The following is a 17,414-nucleotide window of genomic DNA, read 5'->3' as shown; positions in this document are numbered from 1 at the left end:
CCAAAGACCTGCTCTCTAAAAGTGAAAATGAGAAAGCATAAGCACTTCTCACCCATCAGATTGGAGTCAAAAACTTTAAACTCTGATAACACCAAGAAGTGGCTAAAGGGTCTGGGGAAATAGGAACATCTATCTGTTCCCTGATGAAAGAAAAGTAAGTTTGTACAGCCACTCCAGAGAGGTACTGGCATATCCACTAAAATTGAAAATTCAGGGGCGCCCGGGTGGCTCAGTCGGTTAAGCATCCGACTTCAGCTCAGGTCACGATCTCACGGTCCGTGAGTTCGAGCCCTGCGTCGGGCTCTGGGCTGATGGCTCAGAGCCTGGAGCCTGCTTCCGACTCTGTGTCTCCCTCTCTCTCTGCCCCTCCCCCGTTCATGCTCTGTCTCTCTCTGTCTCAAAAATAAATAAACATTAAAAAATAAAAATTAAAAAAAAATTAAAAAAAAAAAAAAAAAAAGAAAATTCACATACTCCATGTTGTAACAATTCTACTTTTAGAAATGTATCCTAGAGAAATCTTAGACACGTGCTCAAGGGAACATAATGTCCAAGATAGCATTATTTATAATTACAAAAAACTGTCAACAAACTTAATACCTATAACATGTAGCAACATACTTAATGTCTACAGGTAGAGTAATGGATAAATTGTGGTATAAGACAGACAATGGAATAGCATACACTAGAACTACATGTATCAGCATCAACAGACTGACAGTACAAATCCTGAATGGAAGGGGAGCTGAAGAACAACAGAATATATATATATATAAAAATATATTTTACGTAAATCTTCAAAATATACAACATTACATGCTATTTATGGCTATGGATTTATGCAATACAAAGTATGAACTCGAAAGCTACATTCACATTCATGATAGTGTTGCTCTGGGGAAGAACAAAGTGGACTTCAACTCTGTCATGTTTTACTAGGAGAAAATATGAGATGAAATAAATATGAACGTGTTAATTTGGGGTGGAGGATACATGGGTATTGATTATATCATTGTATTTTACTGAAATTTTAGCATCTTTTTTCAACTAAAAACAACAGGATTACCTAAGATAAATGATAAACATGCAACTGATGAATGAAACTCTTAAGTTAAATAATTAATAAATCATACATGGTTTCTTTTCAAAGAATGTGAATACAGTAAAACACACTGGCCACATGCTTGGACAATATGACTGATGTGAAGAAAACGGTCCCCTAATCAAGTGTTATAAATCACCGTGTAACAAAGAACAAAGAGTACGGGACTTTATAAGCAGTCAGACCTGGTCTCCCAGTTTTGTTCCACTAGTTTGTAGCTGGAAAAGTTATTTAATGTTTGTGAGCTTTAGCCTTAGACAACTCATTTATAAAATATGGATAAGATCATGAGGCATAAATGAGGATAAGTTTATCAAATGCCTAGCCAGTATGATGAACACAGTAAATGATAGCTGCTGCTCTCCATGGCACTGGTTATAATTAACTGAAGAACAGTAATTTATGAGGTTACATGAAGATGCAAAGGATACAGAGTACCAAATGGATAAGCATTCGGCTAGGGCAGAGGATCTTAGTCTTAAATCCTAGACTCATTAGGTCAAAAAGAAATTAAAGTATATACCAAGTGGTATCTGCTTTAAAATATCCTAGAAAGAGAAATAAGATTAGCAAAATGTTGATAATTGTTGAAACTGGGTAATGGGCATTATAGGATTCATTACCAAAGTCTCTCCACTTTCATGTAAGTTTAAGGCAGGATGGAAAGGAAGGATGGAAAGGAAGAAGAAAAGACTCAAAGACTCAATGGGGAAAAGCAAGTTAACTTAGAATAGAGAAGAAAAATCCTCCCAGCTATACTGGCATGGTTAAAACAATCCAGATCTCTCTACTCTGACTGTATAAGCCTCATTCTGAAGGCAACATGGAGTGTCGCTGTGGCCAGAGCTGGGCATAGTCACTTCCCCTACAGATGTGGAAGTATAAACTCTTCTTATTAATCAGCTTTTTTTTTTTTTTAAGTTTATTTATTTATTTTGAGAGAGAGCGAGCAAGCACACGAGCAAGCAGGGGAGGGGCAGAGAGAGAGAGAGAATCTCAAACATGTTCCACATTGTCAGCGCAGAGCCCAAAGCAGAGCTTGAACCCAGAAACCATGAGATCATAACCTGAGGTGAAACCAAGAGTCAGATGCTCAACCAACTGAGCCACTCAGGCACCCCAATCAAGAACTTTTCTGTGTATTTATGGAAAAAAAAGTTTCTTAACGTAGGAAAACATTTTTGGAATACGGCACAAAGTGCCAGTTGAATCCCAATATCCATTCTTGTTTTCTCTCATAGTAAGAGAGCTCCCGGTTTTTAGCTATGTGGACATGGCCACATAAAATATTTCCCAGCCTAGGGCTGGTCTTCTGATTTCTGGCTAAAAGAATAGGAAGAGAAGTGATGAGTGCAAATTTTGGGTTATACCTCCTTACACCTCCTTTTCTCTTCCTGCTGGCCAGAAATGCAAACATGGTGGCATGAGATAAAATGGTTATCTTATTAGCCCACAACTTGAGAACCAAATTTTGAGAATGGCAGAGCAACAAGATATGAGTGTCTAGATTCTTGATGATTGTCGAAGCGACATACTAGAACTGCCTACTGGTCTTTTATGAGTGAAAGAAAAACTTAGGCTTCTGGTTTTTGTATTTCTCTTTTATAGTAGTCAAACTTTTTTTTCCCAAGACAAGAGTCTTCACATTTCCTGAATATATCAAATTTGGTAATTCACTGCATGAACTAAATTACACATCATCTATTTTCATGTTCCTTTTTTTTTTTTTTTAGTTTTTTAAAATGTTTATTATTTTTGAGAGAGAGAGAAAGACAGAGCATGAGCAGGGGAGGGGCAGAGAGAGAGGGGAGACACAGAATCTGAAGCAGGCTCCAGGCTCTGAGCTGGCAGCACAGAGCCCAACATGGGGCTCGAACCTATATGCCTTCAAGCTGTGAGATCATGACCCGAGCCAAAGTCGGCCGCCGAACCGACTGAGCCACCCAGGCGCCCCTATTTTCGTGTTCCTAAACCAACAAACAAAGCAAAAAAATCTTAAAGGAAAACATATGGATTGGACCTATTTTCTTTTCTAAAACTCCATGCATCTTAACTTGCTTTTCTCAGCTGTATCAACCTCTATTCTCACTCAACGGCTTCAAAATTTCCAGGATATGACATATGTAATCTCTCCCAAGAGCTAAATAAAATGTGGTATCCCAAGTTGGCCACAGGAGGGCAGTTTTGATTAGCAGAGCTTATCCACTAGGAGCATACCACTGGCAAGATTAGCACCCCTCAACTCCCCCCATCTTGTTTGAAAAAAGAGAGAATGAGGAAGTCTGGAATTCTACTGGGGAAAATCCTACTCACAGCTGTCTACAGACATCATAAGGAAGACTCTTAAGTAGGTCACTATAACCTCAAATTAGTTTTTCTTTCTTTTTTCTTTTTTTTTTTTTTTTACAATATAACACTTTGGCCTAGAACGTGAACTTTTCCCATTCACTTCTCTCTGCATTCCTAACTTCCTTTAGTGTCACAAAGCAGACACCCTTTGTTCTATATTGTTGTAAATATTTCACTTTGATTCATGCTCTGATTCAGTGTTTTTGTTTGTGCTCTGTACAGACCTTTGCAAGTCAGAATTTACTTTAACAACCAGAAAGTAAGGATTCTATGTATGCAATTTTCTCTCCAGACACTGAAGAGTATGGCCAATTATGATTTAGTACTTAATGATAAGTACATGGTACTCCTGCACATTTACATAGGATTTGTCCGTAGTCATTTAAGCTACTATCATTTATTAAGCACTCGCTCTGTGCTAAGTCCTTCATGTACAATGGTTTCTAATTCTCCTATAACTCTGAAAGGCAGAGGAGAGTATTACTCCCTTTTACTAGATGAAAAAACAAAGTTTAGGAAGACAAACCTGCCCAGGTCACACAAGCAAGGAGTGGCTGAGATCTGGAAAAGGCTCTAACTCCAAAGCTCACATTCTTTTTACTATGTCACACTGGTTCTTTCTCACACGAACCCACTAAGTACTTAGCTGTCCCTTAAAACAGCACCTCTCTACTTTCATGAAAAAAGATAAGCTGTATTTCTATTGTGCCAAAGTTGAATGGAAGGTAAAACAGTATCATTTTGCTCAAGCTTCTGCTTTCTGGGCAGGCACTTCAGCAATAACCAGGGACAGTCTGTACTTGCAGACAGCTCCTTATCTGGAGTCCAAAGCATACACTAAATTTCCTAGGTAAACAGGAAATGTCTTTTCTCATGGTCTTCTGCTTTTGCGCATTTCTTTCACACTCCTCTATGCCTTTTTCAGGTGCCCTTCAACTCTATTCAGGGCATTCTAGCACAAACCCATCCATTTTTTCTTAGTTCTGCATTGCCATTAAGTAGGTGGCAATGTGACAAGAAAGCCAATACAGTTGTTCAGCAACACAGAGGAGTGGATTTGCAAACTGCAAAGTGTAAAAAAGTGAAACTAATTTGTTCAGAGCTTCTGAGCATAAACAGCAATACTATTGACTCAAAAACCTAAATCAGACATTCCATGTAACTTTGGTGAAGCAAATTAGATTCTGAAGAACATGTAAAATGTGTCTGAGTAACAAGCCCAGATAATAGTAACAGAAAGGACTTTGCCAAAAGGCTTACCCCTAAGGCCAAAAAAATGGAGCACTGGGAAGCAGTTGGGGGTGCCTGTCTTCGTGATTCTGGCTAGAGAAGCCCCAAAGTCAAATATGATGCTATAGCTTGGTGGTTCCTAATTTTGCCTAATCACATGAGTCAGCAGGATAGCTTAATAAAAATCCAGATTCCTAGGGCCCCTAAGAATATTCTGATTCAGAAAGTTTGATGGGGGCCTCAGTATCTATATCTATACGTTTTAAAGTTAATTTATTTACTTATTTTGAGAGAGCGAGAATGCATGTCCATGTGGGAAAGAGGCAGAGAAGGAGGGAGAGAGAATCCCAGGCAGGTTCCACACCGTCAGTGCAGAGCCCAATGCAGGACTTGAACTCCCAAACCACAAGATCATGACCTGAGCTGAAGTTGGACACTTAACCAACTGAGCGTCAGTATCTATATATTTTAATCATCAGATGAGTCATGACCAGATAAATTTGGGAAAGTGGTTAATGGATTCTTATAAATTTTAGAACCATACAGATTTTAGAACATGAATTTTTGTCTCAATTCATGTGTAGCTATCTAAACTAACCAAAATATCTAAAACCATTTTTCTATTTTAAAGTACTCTTCTCAAAGCAATTCATCTATCCCTAGATAGGCTGGCTTTCAAGTTGAAAAGCACTTCATGTAATATTCTGGATAGCTTTACAATGTATCTGCCCCCAAAACGAGCTAATTTAACTATGTTCTAAAAGCGTGTTTAGGTTCCAGACAATGGCTCACAAATTTTAATTAGCTCTGCAATGGAAGATTATGGAATCAGCAGACCTAGGTTCAAATCCTGTGTCACTTGTTAGCTATAAACTCTTAAGGAAGTTGGTTGACCCCTCAGAGCCACAGCTTCCTTGTTTGTAAAATGGGGTGCAGAGTATCCACCTTACAAGGCTGTTTGAGAATTACAGACAGCGTATGAGAAGAGGACACACACAGGCACTCATAAGCACAACCAATGCAGGAAAACATGAATCTACATGCAATTTTATACTTCTCTCGATATATTAATTCCTCACATCTCCAAATTATAAAACAAATAAATTCTCTCGAGGGTCAAGAATCAGGAAAAAAAAAAAGAGTCAAGAGTCAGTAAAGAGATCACACAGCCTGAACATCAGAGGTGTAAACTGTAGCACTTGCCTACCAGAAATAAAGAAAACAGTAGACCTTGGTCCCGTGGCCTTTACACTTGAATCAAGTGGGAAGTTGTGTACATGAAGTCTATCACCTTTATTGTCAGATGACAGTGTCCCTTTGCCTCCTCAACTGTTCTGGGGCCCTCTACATGACACACCGCTGCTCTTGTCAAAGATTACTGCAAGAGCAGATGGGTTTAACATTGACTGACTTGCTTTTCCAACATGGCTTCCATCTACAGGTTTTCCTGGAATCAGCAATCCTATCACCTGAATCTTGTCAGCACCTGCCTATTATTTAGGGAAATAATGTTCAATTACATAATGACCTCCCCATCCCTACCCAATTCAAACCTTGGAGGGCTGGATCTTTGGTGACTGGGATGTCCCTTCTCCAGCAGTTAGGACCTGTTTTTGAGGGGACACAGCTATCATGTGACCCCCTTTCACAGTCACATACTGAGGGAGTGGTGACTGGCTGGCAGCCCCTGTTGCAGGCACATGAGAGGCTTCACCAGGTTCCTGTTTGATGATTACCTGGCAACAAACATGATAATGACACTGAATAAACATTCCATGAAAAAAGCCACTAATATATGAATCTATTCAGCTTGTAGGAATGAATGAATGAATGAAGCTCTGTAAAAATTGACCCCACCAGGAGAGTAAAACAAAAACAAAAACAAAACAAACAAAAAAACCCCGCTTAAATATAGCCCATAAGAGCTATCAAAAGGACCACAAGTAGGATCTGGATTTGATCCTGTATTTCTGCAAACCCAACCTAGTCCATTTGTTCTGGATTTTGGTGGCAAATGGCAGAAGAAACAAACACGCACAACGTTTGTGCTCTTTGGAGTTACCATCTTGCTGGACTCCAAAGGCTGCCCTGTGGACACTACTGAATAAATGAAAACATGTTGCAGAAGTAAGATCTTAAGAATTAAGGCATACTAAAAAGTAACGTGTAGTAAGGTAGTGTCCGTCAACTCCAATATGCCACAAAAATTATTATGTAACAAAACCATATCAACTCATGGGATAATGCCCTAACAAATACTCACTTTTGTGAAAGCTCCAAGTCCTCCAGTTATAGGCTTGGGACTCTGAACCTTAGGGTGACTCCCAATTGGACAAAGAGGTGGCATAGATGCAAACAAAGAATCCTCCTGCTGTGTATGTAAAAATATACACTGTTCAATTATGATACAATAAGTGATTTCAGATATCCCAGTCACTTATATTTAATATAAATCTGTGACATCCTCTAGCAACATAACCAATACACAAAAGAAAACTAAAAGCTCAAAACTCTTTGGAGTCTTCCAAGCCCCCACACTTGCATTTTAATATTGTCTTAGAAACCAAATGCAAGGAAAGGCTATAACCTGGCAAGAACCTACTCATCTGTGCCCCTCACAGGCTGAAAAGACTCTTATCATACATTTGACTCTTATCTAACATTTGTAGACTCTTATCTACAATGTAGATACAATGTGGACTCTTATCTAACAATGTAGAGTCTTATCTAACATTTGACTGACTCATTGGTGTACATGTCTAGTCCCCTGCCAGGTCATAAGCCACTGAAAAAGACTGACACTGTACTTTATTTCTTTTCTATCCCTAGAGTCTAGGCACTAAATAAATAAATGTAACAGGTGGTTAGAGTGTTTTAGTATTTATACCCTTTCAATCGTACTTACACAACTTGACTTATCTTTACTCCAAATAAATACCCAACACAGGCAGAAATTTTTCAATAAGTATTTAAAAGACAACAAAAAGAACCTGAAGAGTTATTAAATGCAAAAACAATGAAGGTCAACATTCAAAATTATTGTCACTTGTCTCTAATTCTCAAATACAAATTGTAAATTTCAGAGGCAATTTGCCATAAATTAGGGACAAGTAACAAAGTTAAGAACACTGCTTAGCTGTGTAACGAAAAGATCAACAAACATTAAAAAACAGACTGACAGAGAATTACAGCCTTCAAGGCAATTATTACAATTTAGGCATTCATGTAACACGTGCTCACAGACAGCACTGAACTCAGAAAAATGTCACCTTGGACCAGAAAACTATTCAACAGCATCACCATTAACTGCTTACATATAAGAAATGTTGTGTTAGCACTAGTCACATAGGAGATGATCTCTGAATTCTTAGTTCTTTCTCACACATGAGTTTATACCTCAAAGTCTCTAGGCAGCCATGACCATGATGAGTAAGCTGAATAACTAACCAAACAGTAGGGACTATCTTTGCTAAACAATGAGCAGATACCTAGCACTCTTAGATGAACAAGTCAGAGCATACCTTAAGTTCTAATTTTAAAGGCCTTCTTACTCTGAAGAAGGCGGGGGAGAGGACAAAGAAAAAAATTGTGGAAAGATAAGAATCATTTTCAAGTAACTACATGGCTGACACCTAGAAAAAAAATGTATTTACTCCTTATTGGTACAAATATAGGAAGAAAAGACGTATACTGCCAGATGAATAAGGAAAAATTTTATAAGGAAAAATGTGTAACAAAACTGACCCCTCCCCCCCCCCTCAAAATAGCTGCCTCCTCATCATAGTAAGTTTTCAAATAGATACCAACTGTCCAACTGATGGAAGTATTGAGAAAACACTTTCTACACTAGGAAAAGGTCAAGAGTAAGGTAGGGGAGTCTGGAGTAGATGGTCTTCAAGATTCTTACTAGCTTGAAGATTCTACTTAAATTCTTGCTGAGCTTGAACTTACTGTGTTTAGAAACTGGCAAAGTGTAATAATGCAATAAGAGTATTACCTTGACAGTAGATGTTACAAAACTGCTTCCATGAATTTTAGGAATAGGGGAACCTGTTCCTTGGGAGGCCTGAGAAGCAGTAGAGAGCTTGTTTGTAGGACTTCCTGATAAGCAAGGCATATTTAAAAATAAAGCACAAAGTAAAATTTACAAAATGTAACTTTAAAGTATTTTCCACCAACCTTCCCTTTTCCCCCAATATTTTTCATTTTCAAAGGTTGAAAACTCACAACCATGAAATTATTATAGAAAAAACACTTAGAGATTCCTCCTATGAAGTTGACCACCTCGTTAACCTAAAAACAGACAAGAAGCTAGTAAGGACATATAGAAGAATAAATAAGTAAACATTATATACTCTGCTATTTAAATAGAGACACCAGAACACAATGATATTGGTTATTTAACAATGTGCCAAATGTATGCATTCAAGTGAATGCTGGCTCCATAAAAGTAGTTTCACAGGAGGCTAGACCTGTTCCAAAGTGCTGCCAACATTAAACATTTTATATTCCGTCTGTACAACTGCCTTTAGGGACTGATAACAGTAAGTCTCATTATCTATAGCCAACAATAAATCAAGACCAAAATGGTATTTGATCACCTGCTCCATTTACCAAACTTGCTTACAAAGACTTTTGGCTGATTCCTAAAACTAAACACCCTCAAAGATTCCTATTTGGCATCTCTAAATACATTCAAAAGGCTATTAAGTAATTTCTGAAAGCCTTTTTTTTTTTTTTTAAGTTTATTTATTTTGAGACAGAGAACACGCAGGCACATGGAGCAGGAGGGAGAGAATCTTAAGCAGGCTCCATGCTCAGTGTGGAGCCCAGCATGGGGCTCAAACTCACAAACTGTGAGATCATGCATGACCTGAGCTGAAATCAAGAGTCCGACACCTAACCAACTAAGCCACCCAGGCACCCCTGAAAGCAGCATTTTTAAAGGAGCTCCACAGTTACAATCATGGTTAAAGGACCTAACTTTTCTAAAAAAAAAAGTACCTGGAAAGACCCAACATACATTCATGTGTTAAATCAATTATGTTTAAAAAAAAAAAAAAATCAGTCTCATTGTAGTCACTTCTCTTTTCACTATTTCTCTTAAAGCTACAGAAACTTAGAAGCATGTGTTTACATAGTTTAATTGAAGGGACTACATAAAATAATGTTAATGAAAATACTGCGAAAAAACCTGAAAAGCACTCTGTAGTTACAGATTATGGTGACAAACACAATGAATCCAATTCTTATTCTTCCTATCAGAGGTCCCTTTTTAGAACTGCAGAGTTCAATTTCCTTCCCACACACAAAATTTACCTTATTCACAGAAAAGTAGAGATCACTTTTTTACTTGACTGGTGAAACACGTACATGGTCCACAAAGGTATTCTTTTTTCTAAAGTTTAATTTGGAAAATAACTACACTGCTTGCAGGCCCAAAAAAGAATTATCTTCCAAATAAAAATAAAACATCTTTTTTTTTTTTTTAAAGAAAATTAATTATGGCCCACTTTTACTCTTTAGAAATTAAAAAGAAAAATTCCTAAAAAATACAACTTTTACAAAAAGTACATCTTCCCTGAAAGAAACCGCACTGGAGTTACTATTCCAGATCCTCTCCTCTTTTTATAAAGATTTCATTACTCTATTACATGACTACTAAGTCCACACTAAGATTTCATCTTTACGAAAGATCAAACCTTTGGGATAACACAAAGACTGATCAAACGCACACCTGTAGTGGGAGTGGTGGCTCCAATAACCTGCCCTGGCTTGTCCAGGATAACATAGGGATTATTAATGACAGAGCTGGCAGTGCCTTGCTTCACATGGACTGGAGTGGAAGTTGGGGTTCGAGGCAGCGGTGATGGACTTGGAGTTGATATGGGGGAACCTTTATTAATAAAAAAGAGAAAAGAGAAACCAAATAAACAAAAGAGATCTACTCAACCCATCTAAGGTGATGAAGATAATGCAAGAGGGGCAGGGCTACCAGGGAAAAGAGAATGGGACTGTGTATTTCAGACAATGAGCAACAGCAACAGTGTAGCTGAGGCAGGGATTAGTGTATTTCCCTCTCCACATCTTTGCATCAGCAGGGAGCTTTTGAAAAACAGATTCTGAGATGCTAGCCAAGACCCACTAAATATAAATCTGTACTTTAACAAGATTCTCCCCCATACACCCATCCCAAGGCACATTAAAGTTCAAAAAGCAGAGCTTTATATAACAGCGTGAAACCGCTGAATCCCTAAATAAAACTCTTAACAACTTGGGCAGATTGTTATAACTATGGTTACACTCAAAGACACTAAAATTAGAGGAAATAAGTGAACAGACAGACTTACAAACCAGGCAGGAGTCTTGATTTACAATTAATTTCCAATAGGAAAGTAGGAAATTCACCCACCCAAAACAACTCTGCCAATCCTATGTCAGAGCCACAATCCGGAGATACCTGTTCCCACAGAACACTCTCAAAGGTTACCCACGTATCATTAAATATCCTCAATGGTTTTTGTATCGATCAAATGTGTCATCCATGAATTTCTCTAAACTTCAAACCAATTTCTATGTCAGCCTATTTCACCTCTGAAGCAGCAAGTTCCAAAATGCTTCTAACTTGTAGGTAAAATTATACGTCCTTCACCTTTCATGAATTTCAAAAACTTAGATATTTCTGCTTAGTTGTCTGTTTTTAGCACCAAAGACTCCTTTTCTCTCCCTTCATATACAGAAGGCTCCCACTGCCTAGATATTTCTGCAGACTCTCTTTCATGTCTTTTCTGAAGTGGTATAGTCAAAACCATAAAGTATATTCCTACCAGAAGCCTACCTAACATGAGACTGTCATGAGACAATGGACAATTCAACTTTAGTGAAAGTGAAGGCTCAGAACTACCCACTGATAACAGAAATGAGTAATGTTCTGTGTGGTTAGAGAGTATAAAAGACATTTCAATCCCAAACCAATTCCCACCTTTAAAGCTTTAACTCCACACCAAAAGGCCTCTAATTTTTCTTTTTTATTACTAGTCACTCTGGTTTCTATATATAATCCATAACCTTAATCTCTACCTTAGCTGAAACCATACATCCTAGTAAACATTTTACCTGCACCAATTCCTGGAGATGAAACTTGACTGCTTTGAATTTCATTTCTTTCCTTGTAACTATTTCCATATGAGATGACTTCTGTTTTTGCTTTGTGACAACTTTGCTAATTAACAGCTCACTTGTTAAATAAAAAAAAACCCTACTTAAAAGAACTTAAAAAAAGAAAGCCATAATACATTCTGTCATTCCAACAATTTTTTATACACATCAACTTGACACATATCACCTATATACCTGAAACAATCTTGCAGCTCATGGTGATGGGTTGGAAGGACTTTCCAGGTGACTCAGGATTAGGAATCTGACTTTGTGGCACAATTTTGCAGCTTGATGCTATTGGCTGAAAAGCTGAATTGCCATGAGAACAAAAGGTAACTTTCTGGGATGTTGTCATTTTGGTGGGCGTCCGTTCCAATGAAGACGGCAAAGAATAAAATGTAGTGTGTCTCTCAGCTTCAGTGTTGGCTGGGAATCCTATTTGAAAGGAAACAGGTCAATGACAAGTCAGAAATTGCTTAGGAATCATAAAACCTTACTATCGTGGAAAAAGAATGAAACAATAAAGATCCCTTATTTCAACAATCATCTTTAAACCACTCACTAGTAAAAAACACAATTGGCATATGTACGAACCCTTTATACATTTTTGGATGAAATGTAAATTATGTTTAGAATCATTTTATTAAAATGCTTCTTTCAAAAAATTAGAAAATGTTAACTATAAAGCATGTATAATATAAAAAGTACACAAGTGTATTATGTTCTGCCATTTTTTATATGAACTAAAAAACTATAAATTACAAAAAAAGAAAAACTCAAAAGAAAGCATTTGTTGGGGCGCCTGGGTGGCTCAGTTGGTTAAGCGTCCGACTTCGGCTCAGGTCATGATCTCGCGGTACGTGAGTTCGAGCCCCGCGTCGGGCTCTGTGCTGACAGCTCAGAGCCTGGAGCCTGTTTCAGATTCTGTGTCTCCCTCTCTCTGACCCTCCCCTGTTCAAGCTCTGTCTCTCCCTGTCTCAAAAATAAATTAAAAAAGTTAAAAAAAAAAAATTAAAAAAAAAAAAAGAAAGCATTTGCTTCATCTAATAATGCCCTATTTTGCTAAATGCCCATGAAGAAGATGCAACTGAAATTTAAAGAATAGTTAAAATTTATAAAAGGACTAAATTATTAACATCACATTAAAATATAGGCTGAGAGAGTAAATTGATGCCATTTAGAACCAGTTTTATATAAGAGAAGTGATTTAATGATATATATACTTATTAAATGAAAAAATACAGTAGTCAAAATACATTTGCTGATGATGAATCTTATATTTTTAATTCCAGTACAGTTAACACACAGTGTTCTATTAATTTCAGGTGTACAATATGGTGATTCAACAACTCTAAACATTACTCAGTGCTCATCACAAGTGTACCCTTAATCCTCACCACCTATTTCACCCATTCCCCTATCCATCTCCCCTCTGGTAACCATCAGTTTGTTCTCTATAATTAAGAGTCTATTGTTTTTGTTGGTCTCCTTTTTTTTGTTCATTTGTTCCTAAAACTCCACATACAAGTGAAATCACATGGCATTTGTCTTTCTCGGACTTCCACTTATTTATTTATTTATTTTTATTACTAGTCACTCTGGTTTCTATATATAATCCATAAACTTAATCTCTACCTTAGCTGAAACCATACATCCTAGTAAACATTTTACCTGCACCAATTCCTGGAGATGAAACTTGACTGCTTTGAATTTCATTTCTTTCCTTATAACTGTTTCCATATGAGATGACTTCTGTTTTTGCTTTGTGACAACTTTGCTAATTAATAGCTCACTTGTTAAATAAAAAAAACCCTACTTAAAAGAACTTAAATACTCTTTAGAGCCATCCATGTTGCAAATGGCAAGTTTGAGTCTTTTTATGGCTGAGTAATATTCCATTATACATATATAGCACATCTTTATCCATTCATCAATGAACACCTGGGCTGCTTCTTAATTTGGCTGTTGTAAATAATGCTGCAATAATACTGTGTGCATCTTTTCAAATTCATGCTTTTGTATTCTTTGGGTAAATACCGTAGTGGAATTACTGCATCATACATACGGTAATTCTATTTTTAATTTTTTAAGGAACGTTCATACTGTTCTTTCCACAGTGGCTGCACAAGTCTGCATTCCCCCCAATAGTGCACAAGGGTTCTCTTTTCTCCACATCCTTGCCAACACTTGCTGTTTCTTGCATTGTTGATTTTAGCCATTCTGACCAGTGTGAGGTGATATCTCCTTGTGGTTGTGATTTGCACTTCCCTGATGATGGGTGATGTTGAGCATCTTTTCATGTGTCTGTTGGCCAACAGTATGTCTTCTTTGGAGAAATGTCTGTTCATGTCTTCGGCCCATTTTTTTACCTGAATTATTTCTTTTTTTGGTGTTCAGTTGTATCAGTTCTTCATACATTTTGGATACTAACCCTTTATCTGATAGGTCATTTTCAGATATCTTCTTCCATTCACTAGGTTGTCTTTTGGTTTTGTTGATGGTTTCCTTTGTTGTGCAGAAGCTCTTATATTGATGTAGTCCCAACAGTTTATTTTGTTTTTGTTTCTCTTGCCTCAGGAGACATATCTAGAAAAATGTTGCTACTGCAGGTGTCAGAGAAATTACTGCCTGGGCTCTCTTCTACGATTTTTATGGTTTCAGGTCTCACATTTTAGGCCCTTAGTCCATTTGAGTTTTTGTGTATAGTGAAAGAAAGAGGTCCTGTTTCATTCTTTTATATGCTGCTGTCCAGTTTTCCCAATACCATTTGTTGAAGAGACTGTCTTTTTCCCAATGCATAGTCTTGCCTCCTTTGTCAAAAACTAATTGACAATATAAGCATGGGTTTATTTCTGGGTTTTCTATTCTGTTCCATTCATCTATGTGTCTGCTGTTGTCCCAGTACCATAGTGTTTTGATTATTACACCTTTGTAACAGATCTTGAAATCTGAGATTGTGACACCACCTGTTTTATTCTTTTTCTTTTTTTAACATTTATTTATTTTTGGGACAGAGAGAGACAGAGTATGAACGGGGGAGGGGCAGAGAGAGAGGGAGACACAGAATCAGAAGCAGGCTCCAGGCTCTGAGCCATCAGCCCAGAGCCCGACGTGGGGCTCGAACTCACGGACCACGAGATCGTGACCTGAGCCGAAGTCGGAGGCCTAACCGACTGAGCTACCCAGGCACCCCTGTTTTATTCTTTTTCAAGACTGCTTTGGCTCTTTGGGGGGGGTCTTTTGTAGTTCCATACAAATTTTGGGTTTGTTCTAGTTCTATGAAAAATGCTGTTGGTATTTTCATCGGGATTGCATTAAATTGCTTTGGGCAGTCTGGACACATTAACATATTTATTCTTCCATCCATGAGTATCAAGTATCTTTCCATTTGCTTGTGTCATCTTCAATTTCTTTCATCAATGTTTTACAGTTTTCAGAATATAGATCTTTCACTTCCTTAAGTTTATTCCTAGGTATTTTATTCTTTTAGTATGATTGTAAATGGGACTGTTTCCTTGATTTCTCTTTCTGCTTATTATTATTGTTAGTGTATAGAAATGTTAACAGATTTCTGTATATTGATTTTGTACCCTGTGACCTTACTGAATTCATTTATCAGTAGTTTTTTGGTGGAGTCTTTGGGTTTTTTATATATAGTATCATGTCATCTGCAAACAGTGATACTTCTTCCTTACCAATTTGGATGCCTTTGATTTGTTTTTCTTGTCTGATTGCTGTGGCAAGGACTTCTAGTACCATGTTGAATAAAAGTGGTGAGAGTGAACATCCTTTTCTCGTTTCTGACCTTAGGGGAATTGAGTAGGATGTTAGCTATGGGTTTTTTCATATATGGCCTTTATTATGTTGAGGTATGTTTCCTCTAGACCTACTCTGTTGAAAGTTTCTATCAAGAATGATGTATTTTGTCAAATGCTTTTTCTGCAACTATTGAAATGATATGGTTTTTATCCTTTCTGTTGTTGATGTGGTGTATCATACTGATTGGTTTTCAAATACTGAACCACACTTGCATCCCAGGAATGAATCCCATTTGATCACGGTGAATGATTTTTTTAATGAATTGCTGGATGTGATTTGCTAATATCTTGTTGAGGATTTTTGTGTCTACATTCATCAGAGATAGTGACTTGCAGTTCTCCTTTTTTTGTAGTGCCTATCTGGTTTCAGTGTGAGGGTAATGTTAGCCTCAGAGAATGAATTTGGAAGCTTTCTTTCCTCCTCTATTTTTTAGAATAGTTTGAGAAGTATAGGTATTAACTCTTCTTTAAATGTTTGGTAGAATTCACCTGTGAAGTTGTCTAGCCCTGGACTTTTGTTCGTTGGGCATTTTTTGATTACTGATTCAATTTCACTGCTGGTAATTGGTCTGTTCAAATTTTCAATTTCTTCCTGATTCAGTTTTGGGAGGTTATATGTTTCTAGGAATTTATCCATTTCTTCTAGGGTGTCCAATTTGTTGTCATAAATAGTTTTCATAATATTCTCTTATAATCCTTTGTATTTCTGTGGTGTCAGTTGTTACATTGTACTTTAAATAATAGATACTTAACATTCAGTTTCTTGTTCACACAACTAGACACACAACCAAAAACTCTTCCTATAACATGTCAGAAGAAACCATTATAATCATCAAAAAATGAACATTTAATGTCTTTTAGTAAGTTTTATATTCTATAAAACATGTAGAACTTCATGAAAAAATTTTTTCTGAGAATAAGGATTTGGCTATTTTCAAAACTGGACTGTATAGGTAGAGGCAGCATGCCTATTTATGGAAAACTTATTTTCCATACACTCCTCAGTCTCTACAGGAAGCAGTTCAATATCATATTATGCAAATGAGAGAAAGGAATGCCCCAGAGAGTGATTCCTCTGTACAAGGAAAAATTCATTTCCATATAAGGAAAAATATATTACCTTTCTCCACACAAGTATCAGGTACTGGCTCATGTGACTGCTTTATCGGTGAGGAAGCTTTCACTGGGGCTGGAATGGTCAAAGGCAAAGATGGTGGGGCATCAGAGATGTCTGACTCGGAAGACTGAGGATAAATGGAGTCTTCTCCAAGAGAATGTCGGTGGAGCTCAACATCCACTACCTACACAATCAGGCAACAATTGGACTCATGAATCCATCATCAGTGTCACAGAAAGCCCCAAGCTTGTCTAAGAACGTGGTAGTCTAAGAGATGTAACAAATGATTTTTAATCATACTTCAAAGGCAATTTCAATCTAAGAACTAAAGGACTTACCCCAGAATGTAATCTAGTCTGGTTTAATAGATAAATAACCCAGTGAAACCAATCATATAATTTGGGACTATTTGCTGTTTCTATGCCTTAGAACACTCTTCCCCCACAAATCCCTGTATGACTGCCTCTTTCTCATCAAGTCTCAATCAAATGTCACCTTCTCAGAGAGGCTTTCCCTAACCAACCTAGCTAAAGCAACTCCCTTGTCCCCCAGCTACTCTCTTCTTTATATCACTTATTTCCTTTTGTTTACTATATATCTTCTTCCCATTCTCAACACTATCAAGAATATAACTCTTTAA

At 37.3% G+C, this 17,414-nt stretch overlaps 1 protein-coding gene across 1 annotated transcript in view; it reads right to left on the bottom strand.

The window, feature by feature from the left end:
• The window catches only part of LOC125918137 (YEATS domain-containing protein 2), a gene marked incomplete at both ends in the record, with an annotated part of 39,670 nt that extends 22,712 nt beyond the window's left edge, over positions 1 to 16,958 (bottom strand). The window contains 6 exons of the mRNA XM_049624183.1: positions 6,235 to 6,417; positions 6,945 to 7,052; positions 8,679 to 8,782; positions 10,419 to 10,577; positions 12,035 to 12,274; positions 16,778 to 16,958. Coding sequence (XP_049480140.1) covers positions 6,235 to 6,417; positions 6,945 to 7,052; positions 8,679 to 8,782; positions 10,419 to 10,577; positions 12,035 to 12,274; positions 16,778 to 16,958 — 975 coding nt within the window. The remainder of the gene's footprint in view (positions 1 to 6,234; positions 6,418 to 6,944; positions 7,053 to 8,678; positions 8,783 to 10,418; positions 10,578 to 12,034; positions 12,275 to 16,777) is intronic.
• Between the last annotated feature and the right edge of the window lie 456 nt (positions 16,959 to 17,414).

This window comes from Panthera uncia, unplaced genomic scaffold (genome assembly GCF_023721935.1).
Source record: "Panthera uncia isolate 11264 unplaced genomic scaffold, Puncia_PCG_1.0 HiC_scaffold_475, whole genome shotgun sequence".
Classification (NCBI taxonomy): domain Eukaryota; kingdom Metazoa; phylum Chordata; class Mammalia; order Carnivora; family Felidae; genus Panthera; species Panthera uncia.
The sequence above is the reverse complement of the archived record's forward strand: the minus strand, read 5'-3'. Positions and strand labels throughout refer to the sequence as shown.